The sequence below is a fragment of the Physcomitrium patens genome, chromosome 19 (assembly GCF_059467195.1).
Source record: "Physcomitrium patens ecotype Gransden chromosome 19, ASM5946719v1, whole genome shotgun sequence".
In the NCBI taxonomy this organism is placed as follows: Eukaryota; Viridiplantae; Streptophyta; class Bryopsida; order Funariales; family Funariaceae; genus Physcomitrium; species Physcomitrium patens.
In genome coordinates, this window is record NC_143428.1 from 1,738,659 (window position 1) to 1,761,529 (window position 22,871).

The 22,871-nt window shown below is 35.6% G+C and overlaps 2 protein-coding genes across 3 annotated transcripts; one reads left to right on the top strand and one right to left on the bottom strand.

Moving 5' to 3' along the window:
• Positions 1-11,785: 11,785 nt before the first annotated feature.
• On the bottom strand, positions 11,786-13,847 carry LOC112272885 (S-adenosylmethionine synthase 1). 2 transcript variants are annotated; one of them, XM_024501062.3, is made up of 2 exons: positions 13,729-13,847; positions 11,786-13,128 (listed from the first exon to the last, which is right to left on the bottom strand). In XM_024501062.3, the coding sequence occupies exon 2, from the start codon at positions 13,126-13,128 to the stop codon at positions 11,947-11,949; it is 1,182 nt and encodes a 393-aa protein (XP_024356830.2). In that variant the 5' UTR covers positions 13,729-13,847; the 3' UTR covers positions 11,786-11,946. The 2 variants fall into 2 exon arrangements, with proteins under 2 accessions (XP_024356830.2, XP_090100711.1); XM_090244585.1 differs by having other exon boundaries at positions 13,311-13,847.
• A 3,627-nt stretch (positions 13,848-17,474) lies between these two features.
• Positions 17,475-19,190, top strand: LOC112272659 (S-adenosylmethionine synthase 1). Its single transcript, XM_024500639.2, has 2 exons — positions 17,475-17,617; positions 17,848-19,190. The coding sequence occupies exon 2, from the start codon at positions 17,848-17,850 to the stop codon at positions 19,027-19,029; it is 1,182 nt and encodes a 393-aa protein (XP_024356407.1). The 5' UTR covers positions 17,475-17,617; the 3' UTR covers positions 19,030-19,190.
• Positions 19,191-22,871: the final 3,681 nt, after the last annotated feature.

The following is a 22,871-nucleotide window of genomic DNA, read 5'->3' on the forward strand; positions in this document are numbered from 1 at the left end:
ATGTTCCAGAGAAGTCAAGTCTGTCATATGCAGTTGACTTTGGATTGCGCTGTTGCACACAACATTATCGCGAGGCACACCGTGTCGTTCCGACGCCGCGGTTCCCAGAAGCCTCCTCCGATTTTCCGATTTCGCTAACTGGGATGGTGAAGTCGTCCACCCACTTCGAGGATCTTTTGAATTCGTCCATATATTGCTCGCATCACCTGCCGAGTAACAACAAACAATGTCGACGTGGACAACAACAATAACAACAGTGTTCTTCTTCCGCTGCTGCTGCGCGTGGCATTGGGGCGCCATCGCCGATTTTCTATCGTTGCATCATCTCCAACGGTGATGCAACGATGCTCCAGAAAACCCTCACTTTTAGGGTTTGCAACGATTTGTAGAATGTGAGCAACTCTTGGGAGTTGTATGATTGGCTCATATGCAGGCCTCCTTATGTTAGCCGGAAATGGTAGAAATTCCGAAAACACCGAAAATAAAGTCTATTTGAAAATAAGAGCCTGTTGAGGAACTATGCTTCAGTTCACCGTCTTTATCTTGTGTTCGTTACATCAATTCTTTGTAGACTTGCTTTATTTATTTTAATATATCTGTTCATTTGTATATTTGAAATACATTGAAGAAGAAAATCTAAAATTTTGGAACAAGTCTTTTGAAATTTTAGAGAAATTTGTATAATAATATATAAAGAATAGTAAATAATACTTACATTTTTTTTTAATAAGTTTGAGGTTTATGAACTTTTTTATATTATAACATTGAGATGTTAATATTATTTTTTGGTTTAAGATAAATTCTTTTTATAATTCTATATTTTTTATTTTAAAAAAAATTATAGATAACTAACATGTTATATATTATATATTAGCAAAAACCCATGACCAAGTTGTAAATGCTTCTAGGAATAGTCTCTTCTAGACTATGGGGCTCCAAAAAGCTTTGCATTTCCATGCTCTAGCATTCCCGCATTCCCCAAGTTTCTATGCTCCTGCATTTTCCACATTTTCTTGTTCACAACTCATGAGAAGGCTTCTTTGTGTTTTTGTCTTGTGCGTAAGTTGTTTTATATAATAGATTATGCCATGTCTAAAAACAACAATCTTCTACCATTATATAAATATATGTATATTATATCTCTATTTATTTCTAAATAATTATTCATTATTATCCAAACATATCTTCAGAATAATTAGAAACAAAATTAGAAAATAGTAAGTTTGAGATTATTTGGAATTTATAATACATAGTTGCTAAGATCTAATTCTTTATAAATAAAATATAACTAATAATATTGGTATCAAATAAACCATTATTGATTAGTATGATTAAAATTGACACTATAAAACATATCATATTTTCAAAAATTATTGGAAACCAACAAATTTGGACATTAGAACTAAAAGATCAAGTGATATTGGAATATTAAAATATAATTGTCACATTTTCTACAAAATTAGAAGAAAATTTCGTATTGCTTAAATTTTATGATTATGATAATTTAGTTCCAGAAATTTTTTTAAATAAGAAAAAAAGATATAATTTTTATAATAACTATGCATGTAAATTCCTTTTATTTGGAAAAATCTAAAAATAAAATTTAATTTTGATTTAAAAATAAGCCAAATTTGGTATTTTTGGCGATTTTCAAAAATAAAGAGGCTTGCTTATAAGTCTATGTAACTTGATTGTTTCAATTTTTTTAGGATAAAAGATTTTTTCAGCTTTTGATGTATCATAGCCAAAGATTACACCCAAATAAGCGTAAAGTGGTGACTTGTTGAAGTTTATTCTGCAAGTAGATATTTAAGGTGCTATAGATACTAATGCTATCATGCAAAGTTTACATAAACTTGCATAAAAATCTTTTATACTTTTTTAATAGATATATGACTTTGATATTTGTTTATTTAGAGCTCTATTTTCTATGATGTTTATTTTTCTATAATTAAGTGGATATTATTCAATTTAATTATAGCCAAACTGAAAATCAATAATGGACTATAAATTTTAAAAATCCATTATTTAGTTGAAGACATTTTTTATAAAAGATAATAACACAACTACTGAAACAATTGGAGTAGTTCATTGGGCCAAATGTTGCAAAACAACATGCCATACCTTGAAGCAATATTAAATAGATTTTGATTCTATCAAATTAATATTAGACTTTAATGTACATATAAATCAATTTGATAGTGCAATTAAAGGTATTTTAGCTCAAAATTAAATTCGTAAATGCAATTAGTTTATTTTTTACACATCAATATTATTAAAACTAACCATTACAAAATGTATAGCCTTTGCAATAGCTTGTGCCTTTTGAAAACTTTGCTACTGCTTATTGGGTAACAAAGCATTAGATAAGATTATTTCCTGATTTTATATTTCCTGATTATTTTCCTGATTTCCTTATAAGTTAAAATTTTATATTTTTAAACAAACAAAAATAATTAACAATTTAAATTGCACACTACATGAGAAACTAAACTTAAATTATTTCATTTTTGCAATCAATACCACTTATTTTTAAATAGTTGAGAAATCTACATACAACCTAAGAAAGCATATCTAACCTTGTTCTACGACAAATTATAAACATTGGCACAAAAAACCATTTTTTACATTTTTTGATGGTATACTCTTTTGATATTTTATTTCATTTAAAATATTAAATGTTATATATATATATATATATATATATATATATATATATATTATTCTTTAAAAAAAATAGATATAATTAAATATCATTAATAATTGTTTTAAGGTACATGAATAATTTAAAAACAATTTAATTATAATTTATATTTTTAACATATTTTTAAAATTAAATAAATCTTTAAATATTTAAAATAAAAAGAATGAAATTATGGCATTATTAATATCACCATAGTTTTTCTATTAATACTAAAATTTGCCATCTACTACATGTTAACATAGTTTTTGGTATTGCCACTAGAACCTACCACACATTCAATATATGTTATTTTTTTTTATTCTAATCAAAAATTCTTGTAATATTTTTAATCTTTTTATTTTCAGTTTAAATAGAAATAAATTTAATTTAAATTGATAATAATTTGAAAAATCATTAATAATAAGTTGTGGTGGTTGTAACAAAAACTATTATAGCAGATGGTGGATAGCAACTTGCAGTGTCAACAGCGAAAATTGAAATGACATTAGCATCTTTCTAAAAGTAAAAGATTAAATATTTGATTTATTTTTTAATATCATTTAATTATAATGAAAAAAATGTATATAATGTAAAATATAAAAAATACAACATTAAATTGCAATCTTTAAAATAAGACAAACTACTATATCACTTCTACTTAGCAAAAGTGTTTGATTTATTCAAAGCTAAAACATACTATTGTGCAATCAAAGTATAAACCATAGCTTATGCAAAAGCACAATTAAGGCATACTTGGTCATCTACTCAAGCAAGAATTGGGCAAGTGTGCTCAGTTTAAATTCTAATATATTTTATACAAAAGTAGCCACCAACCTTACACTGAATCTAATCTTGACATTAAATAAAATGTTGATTATTAAAAATAAAATAAAACCAAAAGTGTTAAATATTAAAAACAAGATACTTGAAAAATAAAACATTAATAGATATCTATTAATAAATATAAATATTTTAAAAACCACAAATAAAGATAATTTCTGAGTATATTGTTTAAAATAACCTAATTAATATTTTTTAAACTTTGTACTACAAAAATTTATCAAACTAATTTTTTAAATAAACCTTTAAAAACTTTAATAAATATTTAAAATAATATTTCAAAAGAAAGCCTAAAAATAAATAAATAATCAAATTAAAAAGAAAAATAAAAGTTTAAATTGTGACTAAATTTTTCTAAACATAAAGTAAACAAATTTGAGTTTAAAATACAAAAGAAGTTAAATAAAAAAATGACAAAAAATATTAAATTCTTTGACTATATTTAATATTTTTTAGTACAATGCGCAAATAAATTATTACAAAAAAACATAAAAAAACAGAAACAAAGCAAAGAAAAAAAAACAAAAACAAAAACAAAAAAAAACAAACATTCATTTTACATTGTGCCATTACACATTACCAAACATTCAATACAATTATAATATCATGATTAAGTTCCACTTTACCATAATTTATGTATCATATTTTCTATACATAATAATCATTAAATAAAATAATTAATAATTAATAAATTTATTTATCTAAACATTTAAATTTTATTTATTGATAAATTGTATGTATATTTGAATTTTAAAAAATGTTTCTTAAAATTTTATTAAAATAAGAAAAATATATTAAAACATAATAAATCTAACTTAGTATAGAATTTTAGGATATATTATTTCAATTTATTTATTTTGAATTTAATTTTATATTATTATTTAAATAAAAAATTCTTAAAATTACAATAATGAAAAAACAAATTTAATGGATGAACTTAGATTTCTTATTTTAAAACAAAAAGTCATAATTTAATGGAAAAAATTGTAAATAATTTTATTTAGTAATGTTTTTAGAATTCTAAAAATTACCTATTGTAATGTGTGGTTTTATTTAATACAAATTAAATCTTAAATTATAGAAAATACAATTAAACAAATGTTTTAATCGAACCATGGATCTGTTTCTTAACATAACTTGTAAATTTTAAAGAGCAAAACGACATGGAAGCAAAATGTATTATATTTGGATTAATAATATATTCAACTAACAACAAGTATTGTATTGGAATCTTTTTATTAAATCTTGAGCTGTCTAAGAAACATATGATCTATCTTCTATGATTTTTCTTGCCAAAAATCTATCACATGCTTTTGTAGCACATAGGAAGTCATGATTTCCAAAACAAAAAAAGTAATGATTTTTTTTAATAATAATAATATATAAATTTACAAAGAATAAGTAAAATATATAACAATTAATAAATGAAGAAAATATTGTATGATTGAATAAATATCATGTAATATAAATTATAATACTAAATATTGCTATTATTATCAGAGATAAAAAAAAATATTTACCAAAATAGTGTTTAAACCAATAAAATCATTTAAATTAAAATCTGAAATATAACATTAAATAAATATTAAATAAAATTATAAAGACTTAAAAACATGTATAAACCAACATAATATCACATATTGTGATAGTACAAATTCAATAAAAGTAGAAATAAAAATAAGAAAGGTTCAATTTTGTAATAGTGAATTAATTAAATATGAAAAAAATAATTATTTAACATCATTAAAAAGTATTTGAAAAACAATTGATGAATGAATAAGATTATAAGTATATTCAAAATATGATTAAAAAAATATATGTTTATTACTGAATATTAATCCAAAAACCAAAATTCTAATTATGATAAATAAATTTTGCACTATAAAATATAAATATAATTAAAATAATTTATAAATATAGCATGTAAGAATGATAGTATATTACTGTTGTATTTAATTTGGAAATACATAATTTAAATATATATATATATATATATATATATATATGTAATAAAACGTTGTATTTATATGCTGGCAAAGTTAATCTATATAAGTAACAAAAATGAAAACAGTTTCTACAAAAACAACAAAAATAAAATCAGCTGTGATCAAACAACCATCTCTACCATAGAATTAGAACAAAGTAACATATTTTTTTTTCCGAGCACCTTATATTGAACAATAGGTCAATTTGATAGATACAAAATTACAAACTCAGTATAATAATTTTGAAAATGTTATTTAAAATCATCAAAAACATCAAAAACATCTAATGTTTCATTTAAATAAAACAAAGAAAACAAAGTTTCTTGAAAGACATCTAGATGTACTGGGAATACACATGCCGTACACGTATTTTATTAAATAAAAAATACACATAAATAATAATTATAATAATAATAAAAATATTAATGTAAATTATTCAAATTTAATATTTAATTATGTAAATTATATCCATATAAAAATTTCATAATGTGTTGTTTGAATCTTTAAATATTACATTATTTGTTTACCAATATATATATATATATATATATATATATATGTTTTTATTTTTTAATATAATAGATTTTTATTAAATAATATTATTTTTTGTAATGCATAGAATAAAAATATTTTTAAAATAGATTTTAAGAATAATTTGTGTCTTATTTTTTAAAGTTTTATCTAAAAATATGCATTGACTTGCAAATATTTGAACTTGTAGTTTTAATCTAAGCAAGAAAACGATTCACCATTAGAATTAATAAAAAAATTATAATTTAAATAAAGAAATAAAGAAATAAAATATGAAGTACATAAATAGGTTGATTATTAAAAATAATTTTTAAAAAAAGCATAATATATTAAGAATTGTATTAATATTGATAGAAATTAATTTTTAAAAAGCATATATAAATATTTATGTTAAAGTTTATTGGTTGGTTATAAATTTAATTAAATTAGATTAAAAAATCATATAAAAATAAAATACAATATATTATCAAGAAGTTAAAAACTCAAAAAATCAAGAAATATTTCACATGTTTACAATTTAAATATGGTATATACATTGAAAGTATGTAAGTTTTTACTAATACAACTATGTACTACTTATACAATTTTAATATCCTATGTAGAGTGAAAAAATAATAAATTATTAAATTTAATATTTGGTCTTAATTTTAGAATAAACAATCATTTTTTTTATTTCATGAAGTCAAAATAAAAAGAAACCAAAAAATTTGAAATTAGTCTTTACTATAAATGATATGTGTTTAATACCATGAAATTGTTATGAGGAAATCACTAACTAGATTTTTTTTGAAGAATAGATAATGCTTCATGTGAAAATTGTAATAGCAATACAAAATCTATGAAGGATTAATTATTATATCTTGTTCTATTGAACAATATCATAGAGGTGATTCTAAGTTTTATTTTTATTTTTAAATTAATCATAAATTTCTAAATATAATCAATTATAATTAAAGTTATTAAAAACTTAGAGGAACATCATATTTATTTTGATTTATAAACATGCATAATAATTTTTTTATGTATTGATATTAAACTAAACTATTCTTTTAATAAAAGACTATATCAATTGCAAATTAATATTCTCACTACCACTACCACCACAGATAAATTGACATTGTACTATATCATAAAAAAGATGCTTGGTATTATTCACATGGACTACCTTTGGAGACTACCTTTGCAATGATGTATGTGCCTTTGCAACAAAATAAACCAAACAAGAAAATAAGATAAGGTTTGGGATCTTATACTAGAACAAGAAAGTCACAAAATGAAGAAGGAAGACAATTTCTTCTACCTTTTAACAAAATAGAGAGAAGTTGCAAAATAAAGAAGTGATAGAGTTTTTACCATCTTGCAACAAAGCAATGAAGTTAAAAAATTCTTGTAATGTTGTGACAAAATTAGAAAGAAATTAAACCCTTAAGTATCTTTGTTGTTTTGTGCTAAGACAAAGAAAAGAAAGATCTTTCACAATAATTAGATATTCAATAAATAAATTTTAAAATAAAACAAAAAAAATAAATCTATAGAAGAAAAAACTATAAATACGAAATTAAAGTATTAATCTAAACCACAATAGGCTAGTTTGAAGACTTTCCATAAATATATATTATACTAAAAAAAATAGAAACATTATGCAATACATATATCAAAATATATTTGGTAAAGAATTCCCATGATAAGATAGGCTAGATGGACTAATACGAAGCAACCTTCTTCTATTTGCACAACATTACACCAACCTGCTATAAAAGTTGCTCTTATTATCCACATGCTTTCTTTCTTTTGCCATTTCTCTAATTTGCCATTCTCTAATTACTAAGTTAAAACTTTATACATCAAAATTGTTTACAAATCCTTAACACATTATAATTAACAGTATCCTTAAATGTTACATTAGCAAATGGTTATCCTATTCCATTATTGTAAATATAGTGCTACTTTATCATTTGTGCAATGCACTTATTATGCACAATCCAATTTCTAAAATATGAATGTCAATGAAGTGTCCGAATTAAAACTAATTTTCACTCAATGTCCAAATTAATATACATATGATATGTATGATCTGTATGAACTAACAATTCCAAAATAATCTAGGATGTTGTGATGTCATCCCATGTACAATATAAATGCACTATAAAAAATACATAATTTTCTGCATCCATGTTGACGCTCTCCAAGCAATATTCTCACACCACTATTCTTTCCCGTTAACTCATTTTGCAAACGATTAAAAGTATGAAAAAATTATATTCCGCAAACACATCCGAAGCTCACACATAATTTCGCAATATCCAGCTATCCATTAAAACGCAATTGCAGTTTCACAAAACACATACATTTTTCAAACCAGCACTTCAGCTTCATAAAAATTTCACAATCCCCTTGACCAAATTAAGAAAACACAATTTACCACACATACAGCGGATGCAGCACCCCAGACTAATCCTTCTCCGCTTCCAAGCTCCTCATACGCAACAACCCCACGCCGCATAAACCAAGATATCCACCATCTAAAATCCCGAGCAAACCTCCTCCATAACCATTTACAAATCACAATTCCCCGTAATCCCATCGCACAATTCAATCCAGAAGTCCAAAACTCCACAAGGGTTCTCCCTACATCCTCGGACAAACATAACACACCTGCCCTCTCCTTCCCCGCACCACGATCACTCCGAAACCAATCGCCCCACTTTCCCACTCCAACGACCTGAGTATTACGCCAACCACATGACACCACAATCCAAACACCAAGCCATCGCCAACAATGCAACCGCTCCTGTGCGGAGACCACAACGCTCTCCACCGACTCTCAAATTCATTCGTCACCCTCCAACAAACAATCACAACCGTTGCATCACCGCCTGTTCCACCAGCTCAACGACGTCATCTCCAACTTGCTACAATTAACCTCCTGCATTGTGCTGCGCATACCACCCCTGATTCACTACCCCCCATTTCAGCACAGCAAAACTCATCAATCTCATCATTCGGCATCACACCGCATCCCGCAGAGACCGTCTTCTGCTCCATCGTATCTGGTCACAGTTCCGCCTTTTCCACAAACTACTTTTCTCAATCACTGACACGCACTCTAAACATGTCGTATATTAATAACCAAAAGTACCCAAGCACATCAACCACCAATGCACGACAACCTGCAAAAAACACCACTCCCACAAACCCGCATAGTGCCTCGCCACACCCTCAAGAAAACCCCCACGATCCAAAAACCTCATCTCCTCCCATGCATCTCCCCTCTAGCCCCTAAAACAATAAAGCACGCTTAACAAAACTCGCCCTCGATCCCATCCCACCTGCCAAACACCAAGCTAATCTGCTAGTCAAAACCATCACATGATCCCATTCCACCACCACTTCGCCAGCTCCTCTCACACTCTGCCCATGCCTCACTCCAAATTCCCCTGTCCACCGCCAATCCCATCCAATGCACTCCCTCCACTGCCAACATCACTCCCACAACCCACATTCTGCACCACCATGTCCACATCCACACAAACAACCCAAAAGCACCACATCTCCTCACATCCCTCACTCCGCCCCATCTCTCTGTTGCTCCGCCTACCTCCCCATCGACAATTTTATATATAAACTTAATAAATTTTTTATATCTTGAGACTTGGTTGAACAATTAATGACAGCCATAAGCCCAATGCTTTGTTTTTGGCAAATTTTTTCTACCCCGACAGCATCACACTTAAGTAGAAAGCAATATAAAGTTCATTGATTTAGTCAAGAAGATGAATCCATGACTAGACTAACAATGATGAATTAAAAATCCTTTCTCTGAATTAATGCATATCCACAATCTTTAAAATATTATCAAATAAGGAAGAAATAATAGTTAAGAAATAGTAATAAACAAGGTACTATACTATATATACATATATATATATATATATATATATATAGATATTCTAATCCAAATTTTATTAATTTTAAATGATTTAAAATTAAAATCTATTTGACCTATATTTTACAAAACATACCAAAGCAAGTATTGTAAATAAATACATGAAAACAAATCGAAGATAAAAACATTACAACCAAGATCATAATATGCTTGTCAAATTAACTATTGTTTCATTCAATTAACTATGCATTTTCTTCTATTTCTTGTGATTTTATTTTTATTGGCATTCAAATCCCAACTCACATGATGATAATAATTATAAGAGACAAAGGATCATTAGTACATGATATTCATAATCAGTTAAAATGAATTTCTCCTATACGTCACTTACTGTTCCACTGTTTTAGGACATATTTAAGACATACTATTGCTGACTCAATATCCCGTAACACTTGGATTATTCAAGTGCACTAGATATTTTAATCCAAAAAACTAACCGAAAAGAAGAATTAAAACATAAGATTGACAAATAATGTGAAAAAATCAGTATTGAAAAATTACACTTGAACTAATAGAATGCTATGATCCCAAAATTTTAATCAGATCATGAACATAATTTGTTACACACATATTCAAGCTGCATATTCATTGCACCAAACCATAAAAACTATTAGTTCTGCTGCCAAAAACATCCAAAGCACATCCACCAGTTAATTACTTCAAGCTTTTCAATAAGCTGCTCTTCCATTTTACATCACGTGTTCAAACAAATTAAAGTCCACCTCAGCTTTAAATTATTTCGAGATCTACAAAACAGTACTCGAGATCAAATGCCAAACACAACATCCATCCACAAGCGTCATCGTCAGAAAATGCACACCTGAATTTTACATTCAAACACTGCCACGCACGTTCAGGTCTTTGTTTTGAATCCCCTCCCGTGCGTCACCTCTCATCTCGGCGATTGATCAGTCCGCCAATGCATATTTCCATACATTAATTGCTACCAAAAACATCGTTCTACCCCTTTCTATGCTTAGACAACCAATCGGTGCTGCAGCTAAACACGTAATATACCCAAAAAAATTAGAAACAATAAACACACTTCGTCTGAAAATCACTGCCCTTACAATCCTCTTGCAAAACAACCCCTGATCGCAACAGCCAGGGCGTCCATCATCATGCTACCCAAACACACCGCAACCATGCACCATAAGAAATCACACTACCTCGTCACCGCATCGCACACGTCGATTTGTGTGTTCAGAACCCAAGAAGAGTTCCTGCTCCATCCTCCGACAACTACAATACTCCCGCGCTCGCCTTCACTTCACCCCAATCAGAACACCCACCCACAGCTACATCCAGCGTGATACGTCGTCCACCCAAAACCACAAACACTCACCTCCACCTATTTCATCCACACCGGCTCCAACACTACAAACACTAGTGTCCGAAGCGCATCGTGCCCCCTGCAGACTCCCACCTGCCATACACCAAGCTGATCCGCTAGTCACAACCTTCACATGATCCCATTCCACCTCCACTTCGCCCGCTCCTCTCACACTCTGCCCATGCCTCACTCAAAGTTCTCCTGTCCTACGCCCATCCCCTCCAATGCACCCCCTCCACTGCCAACATCACTCCCACAACCCGCATTCTGCACCTCCATGTCCACATCCACACAAACAACCCAAAAACACCTCATCTCCTCACATCCCTCACTCCACCCCATCTCTCTCTCGCCCCGCCTCTCTCCCCATTGCAATCATCACACCATTCACACACCATTCGTTCACCGCCCACCCTCCCGACCATTCTCCCCCCACTTTCCCACACATCCATGCTCTTACTCTTACATGACAAACAAATAATAATTTGTGATTCATATTCATCCAATCGCAGTCCCCTGCGCTACACTCCTCTGGGGGGAGCTCGCATCACCCCGTCCCCTTCCATCCCTACTCAATTCCCTATCCCTTCTTCCTCCCGCCATATACTCCCTTCCTCTCGACATCTCCTTACGCCTGCGCCTTCTCCCACTTCAATGGCTTCACCATCTCCCACGTGAAGTCCGGATCGTTCCGCCCGAAGTGCCCGTACGCCGCCGTCTTCTGGAACCTCTTATTCCCGCCCCGCTTCAAGTCCAGGTTGATGCACATCATCCCCGGCCTGAAGTCGAAGTTCTCCTTCACAATCTTCAGTATCTCCCCGTCCGCTATCTTCCCCGTCCCGTACGTGTCCACGAACACCGACAGTGGCTCCGGCACCCCGATCGCGTACGACACCTGCACGATGCACCGACGCGCCATCCCCGCCGCCACGATGCTCTTTGCCGCCTGCCGCACGATGTACGCCCCGCTCCTGTCCACCTTCGTCGGGTCCTTCCCGCTGAATGCACCCCCTCCGTGCGCTCCCCACCCCCCGTACGTGTCGATGATGATCTTCCGACCCGTCAGTCCCGCGTCCCCGTGCGGACCTCCGATCACGAACCGCCCCGACGGATTCAGATGGAATATCGTCCTCTCGTCCATGTACTTCTCCGGAATCACCGGCTTTATCACGTGCTCCTTCAAATCCCTTCCAATCTCCTCGTTCGTCACCGTCTCGTCGTGCTGCGTCGATATCAGCACCGTGTGCACCCTCAACGGCACCATCGCTCCCCCCTCGTTCCGGTACTCCACCGTCACCTGCGTCTTCCCGTCCGGCCTCAACCACGCGCACGTCCCGTTCTTCCGCACCTCCGTCAGCTTCGCTCCCAGCTTCGTCGCCAGCACGTGAGTCAGTGGCATCAGCTCCTCCGTCTCGTCCGTCGCGTACCCGAACATGTGCCCCTGGTCCCCCGCGCCGATCTCCTCCGGCCTCTTCGTGAAGTGTCCGTGCACACCCTGCGCAATGTCCGGACTCTGCGCCTCCAAGTTCATCAGCACCTTGCACTTGTCCGCGTCCAGCCCCACCTCGTCCGACACGAACCCGATCTCCCTGCAAGTGTCGCGCACAATCTTCTCGTAGTCCACCACCGCCTTCGTCGTGATCTCGCCGAACACCATCACCATGTTCGTCTTCGTGCACGTCTCGCACGCCACCTTGCTGTCCGGGTCCTGCTCCAGGCACGCATCAAGCACGGCGTCCGACACCTGGTCGCACAGCTTGTCGGGGTGCCCCTCGTTCACGGACTCCGAGGTGAACAAAAACGTCTCCATCTGTCCATTAGACGAATTATTGACGTCAAGACCAGTTCACTCAGTATGGATTGCTTCCGAATGCCAATTAGTTTGAACAATTGCAGACTGAAATCAGAGCTCGACTCAAGATTCAGGCAGGAGCGTTCCTAAGTACATTTCATCGAGTATGTCTTTGTCACATGCCAAGGGAAACGACTAACCTCCTTCAAGAATATCCTCGAAACAGCTCATATACATGAAGATCTACAGCAGGCGTCGCATCTCTCTTCGAACAAACCACGTTGCACACCCTCTCGGACTCTAAATTAAACCCTAACTTGACAAGCTTCCAACACGAACTGAAACCCTCGACTCGGGTCATTCCCCAGAGGAGGAAATGGAGACGCAAATTGCATCTATACGCTATTACACCATCGATAAATACCTCCACGAATCCGAACAAACATTCGGTTTCCACTACAGCCCAACGCATTCGAGCTCCCTTACTTCACTGACAGATCTTCCATTCAACCTAATACACTTGCGAAAACCCCACGAGACAGAAAGTTTTCAATGACTATAATGAATTCCTGGAAGTGGGTATATTACTGCGACGAAACACACCACACCGCATCGTACCTTGTGAGGCGAGCCGCGATGAAGAGGGGGACCTCGACCAGCAGCGGCACCCAAGCAGCAAGACGCAGCGAGGAGGTGCTGCGAGGAGAGAAACGGGACAAGGGAGGAGTGAAGAAGCGACGAGGAGGCGTGGGAGGGAGAGGAGCGGGAGATGGAATGGATATAGGCTCCTCCTCCCGACGCGGCGTTCCAGCTCACGGCGAGGCCGCGCCGTCCGATGCCCTGTTGGACAATAGCCCTGGCACTTGGAGCAGGAGCCATTCCTGGCGAAAAGAATGGAGCTCATTCATGACAGAGACACACACTCATGCACAGAGAGACACACACTCGCACACACGGTCACAGTGAATGGTGAGCCTGAATTTCCATTCCCTTCCGGACCAGGTTCATTCTCACTGCTCCTCGCTTCCCTCCTGCTTGCTTGCATGCTTGCATGCTTCTTTCCCTTCTTCCCATGTGGGCACTCACTCTCTCTCTCTCTCTCTCTCTCTCTCTCTCTTCTGTTGAGGTTCCATCTTTCAAGGCCTTCGTGTTCACATATTTAATTTGTAATGTTGAATTTTACATTTAAGAACGAATTGTGATAATCAGTTTTCTTTTTTTCTTTTCTTTTTTTTTCCCCTTCTTCTTCTTCTTTCTATGATGGAGAGAGAGAGAGAGAGAGAGAGAGAGAGAGATATAGATATAAATAAACACACACACGTAAATTCAAATAATTGTGAAATTGTTTGACAAGTTTCTGTGATGTTATATTCATTTATTTAAATTCAAATGCAGCTTTTTGAATATGGAATCACATCTTGCATTGATAATTACAGATTGTTGTATTCATCGTTACAACGTCTAAAGACTTGCAATCTCGTAACATTTTCATTTTCCAGTTTCAAAAGAATGGCTTCAGAAACAAAAATTGTCAACTGAAAAAATAGATTTATAGTTCAAGTTTCATTTTAACTTTCATCGAAGATTTTCCACAATAATCAAGCAAACAAGTGCTGTGAATTGGCAAGATGTTACAAATGATTTTCCACTTAAAACCCCGAATTTGATACATTTTAATCTTGAAGTAAAAAATTACAACTGTTATCGAACTGTAAAAGTAACTGTATTGTTGTTTGACTACACACTTCAGTTTTTGAAACACAACATGAATTCCTGTGTTATAACTAAATATCTGTTTTTATTTGAACACTAGCACCGAAAGATCTCAATTATCTTGTATTTCAAAATATTGGCTACATAATATTACTGATTAATAGCAATACATGACAACCAGACTAGTGTGAATGATGAAGAAGCCCATTAGGTAGTCTGATCTCTACTCGTCTCCCCCAATCAACAGTACTCTGTTTAAATGAAAACAAACTTATTCCAACCTTTTTTGAGTCCCACTTCTGATTAGCTTTTATACATTGATTGTTCATTCAAATCTGCTTGTTTCAGGTGTTTATTTTTTTATTTATTTTTTACTTCAAAAACATAAACGTGTATTTGTCATCATTCCCTGTTATAAAACACGTAAGTTCAGCAAATTTCGGAAGAAATATGACGTGGGTTCTGTTCACACTGTGCTGCTGACAAACATTACCCTGCCCGTCGAGATCCCCAAATTCAGATGTGAAAAATTGTCCGAACGCCAAATATTCATCCAGCTGATTACTCATCCAATTAACTATCGGATGTTCAACTTGTTCTTCGAGGATCTTAAGAGGAGCAGGATTGGAGTCAACGATGAGGTGACCGGGTGCGCCGGTCCCCCAGTCCCCCAGGGTGCGGATCTGGCCGCAGCGGCTTGGCTCAACTTCGGATTCCTACGTGGAACCTACGTGGCAATCAACAATGTCGTATCTCTGTACATATGTGCATTTGTATTGGTATTTCCGTGTATACAAGGACCCTCACAAATGTGCACATTCATTCTGAAATACCTCGCTGTGGCTTGCCAAACCTGACCTTGGAGAACTGTTGTATAGGTCATATTGAACACATATTCCATTCAACAGTTAATACTTAGTGAATACCAAAAACTCATTCCTCATTAACCACTGGATAACAGTTTACAAGGGTCAACAACCCTTGTTTAAATAGCAGTTGACATTGGGGAGGTCCCACAGACTGCAGACAAACCAGGGATTCCATTCATAGCCAGCTGCAGCTACAACACCCCATGTGAGTCTGGTGTTCGATTTAAGCTTCTGCAGTGTCATGGGCCCATAACTATATAAAATAGACTTCACCATTTAGTTGTAAATGTTATCTCAAAAATGTTACCTCAATTTAATTTATTTTTCTTCAAATACATACATTTATGAGGTGGAGTGTTTCAACGCTTGCAGATACCATTTCTGAATATTACTGTTTTTTGTATGCCATCAACTTTATGCACACAATACTTGTGTAGTGTCTAATCAATATGTGGATTCTGTTGGTTGCTTCCACTATCATGTGTAAGAATAATTCTTACGTTTCAACACTTGATGTTGATTTTCCTTTGTCAACTGGATCAGCTGATTTTGTATTGTCGAGGAAGTAGACACTTCTCATGTGTTGAGGTTTTCAGAAGAAAAAGAACCCACTGTGAGAGGTAATCACTCTTTGCAATATTACATGTCCATGCCCATCTACTGCCTGTGATTTGTTTGAGTGAGTTTTTCTTGAACTATGTGTAAAAACTGAGGGATATCACTCTATGAGTGTGTATTATTACTACTTTAGACTAAATTGAACCCACTCTATTACACAATGTAACAGTTGTGATACTTTATTGTCCCTGATCCATACACATGTTGATGAATCATAATTTATCAAAAATATTGTAAATGAGATTGAATGATTGATTTGTTATTTATCATTTTGAATCCTTGGAAAATTTACCTATTAGATTTTTTTTTTTATTATTATTGTTTATTTAAATAATAAGGACATTGTTTTAAAAGATGTGTCTAACATGTGTAGTACAAATAGATTGAACTCATGTTTAATTATCACAATGCTATTAATATGTTTATATTATATCTGTAGTGTTTTTTGAGATAATATGAAGCTTTTGAACGAAATTCGTAAAAGATCACCAACCAGATATTAATTGACTTTTACAAGTTCTTCAATAAATGAGTTTTCTTAACATTTGGCAAAGAACCTGAACGTTACATTCTGATCAGTAAATCATTAATTTGGTGATTCTATCAGAATCCATCCAGATAGAATGAAGTAAACCATAGCACCTCAGGAAATCCTCAGCCCCAAATAAACCAATCTATTTTAGGGTTTGGGAATGAAGCAAGAGGAGATAGGCATGGCACCATAGCACCAGAGCTCCAACTACAGCAGCAGAATCGTCACACCAGGGGCGTCGCCGCGTCGCCTGGCTGGCATGGCAAGACCGTGGTGAATGCCGCGGATGCGCATGTGCTCTGCGGAAACTTCCTAAGTCTCGGATTGCGGAAGCGCTCGAGAGACGCATCCATATGACAACATGGTGGAGACAGGTCGCGCGAAGAATTATGCCGGAAAGCAGAAAGTTCAGCGAGAGTCGCTGAGAAGAGCGCGAGATTCCGATGGAAACATCGGAGCCCGCCTCCTCGCAGTTTGCAATTACGGCCCAAAATCTCACCTGGGTGCCGACTTCCTCGCCCCCGAATAGCGGGGTGCGCGCTATCGGACTGTTAGCCTTGGGATGCACGATCGGACGGCTTGTCGTCGTCGTGTACTGGGACTCTGCATCGGGCAGCTCTATAAGCATTCTTGCACTGCGACTAGACAGAAACAAAGTAATCGGTTCTGTGACCTCCATCTTCCTCACTCAGTGCAAATGTGCCTGTAGTGCAGCCTGCTGTTGTGATTCCACACTCTGAAGTGCTCTCTTAGTCGTCGACTCTCACTTTGCGAAGTAAGTTTCTTCGACTTGTGCCGTGTTCGCAACTTGCCATTGAATTTGAAGTCGGCTAGTCTACGAACTCCCCAAGGAGCTCTGCCGCTAGGATACGGTGTCCAGCGAAATGTCTTCAATTTTCGACAGAGGATTTACAATGTGAATGTCGTGTGTTTGATTGAACAACATTGAAATCAACCTCTACCCACATTGTCATTCATTGAGTAACATGGCGTTTTGGTGCGCAGATGGAGACGTTTTTGTTCACCTCGGAGTCCGTGAACGAGGGGCACCCCGACAAGCTGTGCGACCAGGTGTCGGACGCCGTGCTTGATGCGTGCCTGGAGCAGGACCCGGACAGCAAGGTGGCGTGCGAGACGTGCACGAAGACGAACATGGTGATGGTGTTCGGCGAGATCACGACGAAGGCGGTGGTGGACTACGAGAAGATTGTGCGCGACACTTGCAGGGAGATCGGGTTCGTGTCGGACGAGGTGGGGCTGGACGCGGACAAGTGCAAGGTGCTGATGAACTTGGAGGCGCAGAGTCCGGACATTGCGCAGGGTGTGCACGGACACTTCACGAAGAGGCCGGAGGAGATCGGCGCGGGGGACCAGGGGCACATGTTCGGGTACGCGACGGACGAGACGGAGGAGCTGATGCCACTGACTCACGTGCTGGCGACGAAGCTGGGAGCGAAGCTGACGGAGGTGCGGAAGAACGGGACGTGCGCGTGGTTGAGGCCGGACGGGAAGACGCAGGTGACGGTGGAGTACCGGAACGAGGGGGGAGCGATGGTGCCGTTGAGGGTGCACACGGTGCTGATATCGACGCAGCACGACGAGACGGTGACGAACGAGGAGATTGGAAGGGATTTGAAGGAGCACGTGATAAAGCCGGTGATTCCGGAGAAGTACATGGACGAGAGGACGATATTCCATCTGAATCCGTCGGGGCGGTTCGTGATCGGAGGTCCGCACGGGGACGCGGGACTGACGGGTCGGAAGATCATCATCGACACGTACGGGGGGTGGGGAGCGCACGGAGGGGGTGCATTCAGCGGGAAGGACCCGACGAAGGTGGACAGGAGCGGGGCGTACATCGTGCGGCAGGCGGCAAAGAGCATCGTGGCGGCGGGGATGGCGCGTCGGTGCATCGTGCAGGTGTCGTACGCGATCGGGGTGCCGGAGCCACTGTCGGTGTTCGTGGACACGTACGGGACGGGGAAGATAGCGGACGGGGAGATACTGAAGATTGTGAAGGAGAACTTCGACTTCAGGCCGGGGATGATGTGCATCAACCTGGACTTGAAGCGGGGCGGGAATAAGAGGTTCCAGAAGACGGCGGCGTACGGGCACTTCGGGCGGAACGATCCGGACTTCACGTGGGAGATGGTGAAGCCATTGAAGTGGGAGAAGGCGCAGGCGTAAGGAGATGTCGAGAGGAAGGGAGTATATGGCGGGAGGAAGAAGGGATAGGGAATTGAGTAGGGATGGAAGGGGACGGGGTGATGCGAGCTCCCCCCAGAGGAGTGTAGCGCAGGGGACTGCGATTGGATGAATATGAATCACAAATTATTATTTGTTTGTCATGTAAGAGTAAGAGCATGGATGTGTGGGAAAGTGGGGGGAGAATGGTCGGGAGGGTGGGCGGTGAACGAATGGTGTGTGAATGGTGTGATGATTGCAATGGGGAGAGAGGCGGGGCGAGAGAGAGATGGGGTGGAGTGAGGGATGTGAGGAGATGAGGTGTTTTTGGGTTGTTTGTGTGGATGTGGACATGGAGGTGCAGAATGCGGGTTGTGGGAGTGATGTTGGCAGTGGAGGGGGTGCATTGGAGGGGATGGGCGTAGGACAGGAGAACTTTGAGTGAGGCATGGGCAGAGTGTGAGAGGAGCGGGCGAAGTGGAGGTGGAATGGGATCATGTGAAGGTTGTGACTAGCGGATCAGCTTGGTGTATGGCAGGTGGGAGTCTGCAGGGGGCACGATGCGCTTCGGACACTAGTGTTTGTAGTGTTGGAGCCGGTGTGGATGAAATAGGTGGAGGTGAGTGTTTGTGGTTTTGGGTGGACGACGTATCACGCTGGATGTAGCTGTGGGTGGGTGTTCTGATTGGGGTGAAGTGAAGGCGAGCGCGGGAGTATTGTAGTTGTCGGAGGATGGAGCAGGAACTCTTCTTGGGTTCTGAACACACAAATCGACGTGTGCGATGCGGTGACGAGGTAGTGTGATTTCTTATGGTGCATGGTTGCGGTGTGTTTGGGTAGCATGATGATGGACGCCCTGGCTGTTGCGATCAGGGGTTGTTTTGCAAGAGGATTGTAAGGGCAGTGATTTTCAGACGAAGTGTGTTTATTGTTTCTAATTTTTTTGGGTATATTACGTGTTTAGCTGCAGCACCGATTGGTTGTCTAAGCATAGAAAGGGGTAGAACGATGTTTTTGGTAGCAATTAATGTATGGAAATATGCATTGGCGGACTGATCAATCGCCGAGATGAGAGGTGACGCACGGGAGGGGATTCAAAACAAAGACCTGAACGTGCGTGGCAGTGTTTGAATGTAAAATTCAGGTGTGCATTTTCTGACGATGACGCTTGTGGATGGATGTTGTGTTTGGCATTTGATCTCGAGTACTGTTTTGTAGATCTCGAAATAATTTAAAGCTGAGGTGGACTTTAATTTGTTTGAACACGTGATGTAAAATGGAAGAGCAGCTTATTGAAAAGCTTGAAGTAATTAACTGGTGGATGTGCTTTGGATGTTTTTGGCAGCAGAACTAATAGTTTTTATGGTTTGGTGCAATGAATATGCAGCTTGAATATGTGTGTAACAAATTATGTTCATGATCTGATTAAAATTTTGGGATCATAGCATTCTATTAGTTCAAGTGTAATTTTTCAATACTGATTTTTTCACATTATTTGTCAATCTTATGTTTTAATTCTTCTTTTCGGTTAGTTTTTTGGATTAAAATATCTAGTGCACTTGAATAATCCAAGTGTTACGGGATATTGAGTCAGCAATAGTATGTCTTAAATATGTCCTAAAACAGTGGAACAGTAAGTGACGTATAGGAGAAATTCATTTTAACTGATTATGAATATCATGTACTAATGATCCTTTGTCTCTTATAATTATTATCATCATGTGAGTTGGGATTTGAATGCCAATAAAAATAAAATCACAAGAAATAGAAGAAAATGCATAGTTAATTGAATGAAACAATAGTTAATTTGACAAGCATATTATGATCTTGGTTGTAATGTTTTTATCTTCGATTTGTTTTCATGTATTTATTTACAATACTTGCTTTGGTATGTTTTGTAAAATATAGGTCAAATAGATTTTAATTTTAAATCATTTAAAATTAATAAAATTTGGATTAGAATATCTATATATATATATATATATATATATGTATATATAGTATAGTACCTTGTTTATTACTATTTCTTAACTATTATTTCTTCCTTATTTGATAATATTTTAAAGATTGTGGATATGCATTAATTCAGAGAAAGGATTTTTAATTCATCATTGTTAGTCTAGTCATGGATTCATCTTCTTGACTAAATCAATGAACTTTATATTGCTTTCTACTTAAGTGTGATGCTGTCGGGGTAGAAAAAATTTGCCAAAAACAAAGCATTGGGCTTATGGCTGTCATTAATTGTTCAACCAAGTCTCAAGATATAAAAAATTTATTAAGTTTATATATAAAATTGTCATTATAGGAGCAATTTCATCAATACTTAAGTCCTAAGTACCAAAGATTACTCAATGTGATAAAAATATTCTAGAACCTTATGTATCTTATTGTGATTTTTTTTCAAACTTCAATAACTCATATTCTACAATCAAACTATCCATATAAATTAAAATTATTTATAAAATATTGATATACTTTAAGAAATTACCACACAAATTTCAATTTCAAATTCATTCTTAATCTTTAAATATTGCCAAAATTCAAATAATAGCTTCAAACCCTTACTTACACATACTCATGTGCAAATTTCTTCATATTTCATAGAATATGTATTCAAATACTATAAAACTTTGATATATAGCTTCTTAATCTAGTAACACACACTTTTGGAATTTTTGAGCTAAAATCTTGTTTGGATAGTGAAGATATGGCTGCAACCATTTTTATTAATAAAATGACTTACTTACTACCTTAGAATTACATGTGCTATTTTCAATGCACTAGAATTCCTTCATATAAACTCCAAATGTAGAAATTCTTTCAAAAAAGGCATAGGTCTTGGAATCACCTTTACGGCCGCATCTACAGATCCCAAAAAGTGATTGTAAAACTCCTTGTATCTTCAAGAGAGCAATAATGTGTCTTAAAAAGACATCTTAACTATAAATGACTATAACTTCATTACCTTAATTTTAAATCTTCTTAAACTTATATACAAATTATAACTCAAATCCTTATCTTTACAATCCTTACTTTTGATTTGCAAATGCCCTATTTGAAGTAATTGAAATTCTTGTTGTGGTTGCGGATAGCCTCTTGAATATCTATTACGCATGGCTTTTAATTGATAGGGTTGAAGATCTTCATCTCTTATCTTCATCCATCTATACCTTGCTTTCATTCTTCCGAATAAGCTTCTTAGAGGTTTGGATCTTCATCTTAGAGTCTCAATCATTTCTTTAAATTTTATATTAAATATCTAAATCCTATATAATTTATACATTATAATCAAAATAGATAAACTTCAAAATATATTTTCTTATATCAACTATCTTTAAATTAACCTTCTAATTATTTTATTACATATCATTACTTATAAATATATTATATGTTTTAGTTAATTTTTACATATTATAAATAATTATAGTACAATAATATTTTTTTCACAATATATGCCACACAAGGTTTAAACATGTGTTTGATTATTATAACATATTTTTAAGGCATAACTTGTTGAATTCTATATACTTTAGTAAGTAAAACTATGAATTGTTTGACTAAAAATAAGTAAAAGAAAGATCTTGTATTTGAAGTGAGTCACAAGTTTTATTTCAATTACTAGCTTTCTAAAAAAAACTTCTTTATTTGGAAAGCTAAATCCTACTAATTAATTCTATTGGAACTATAAATTTTGCCTCTTACTTTTTTCATAATAAGGTGCATATAATCTTTGTCTTTATTAAGCTTCAATTATAATCCATATCCATAAATCTTATAAAGACAACATATTGGTGGTCAAATTAATTCAAGTGTATGGTGATTGTAATGAAGTTTTTGTTTCT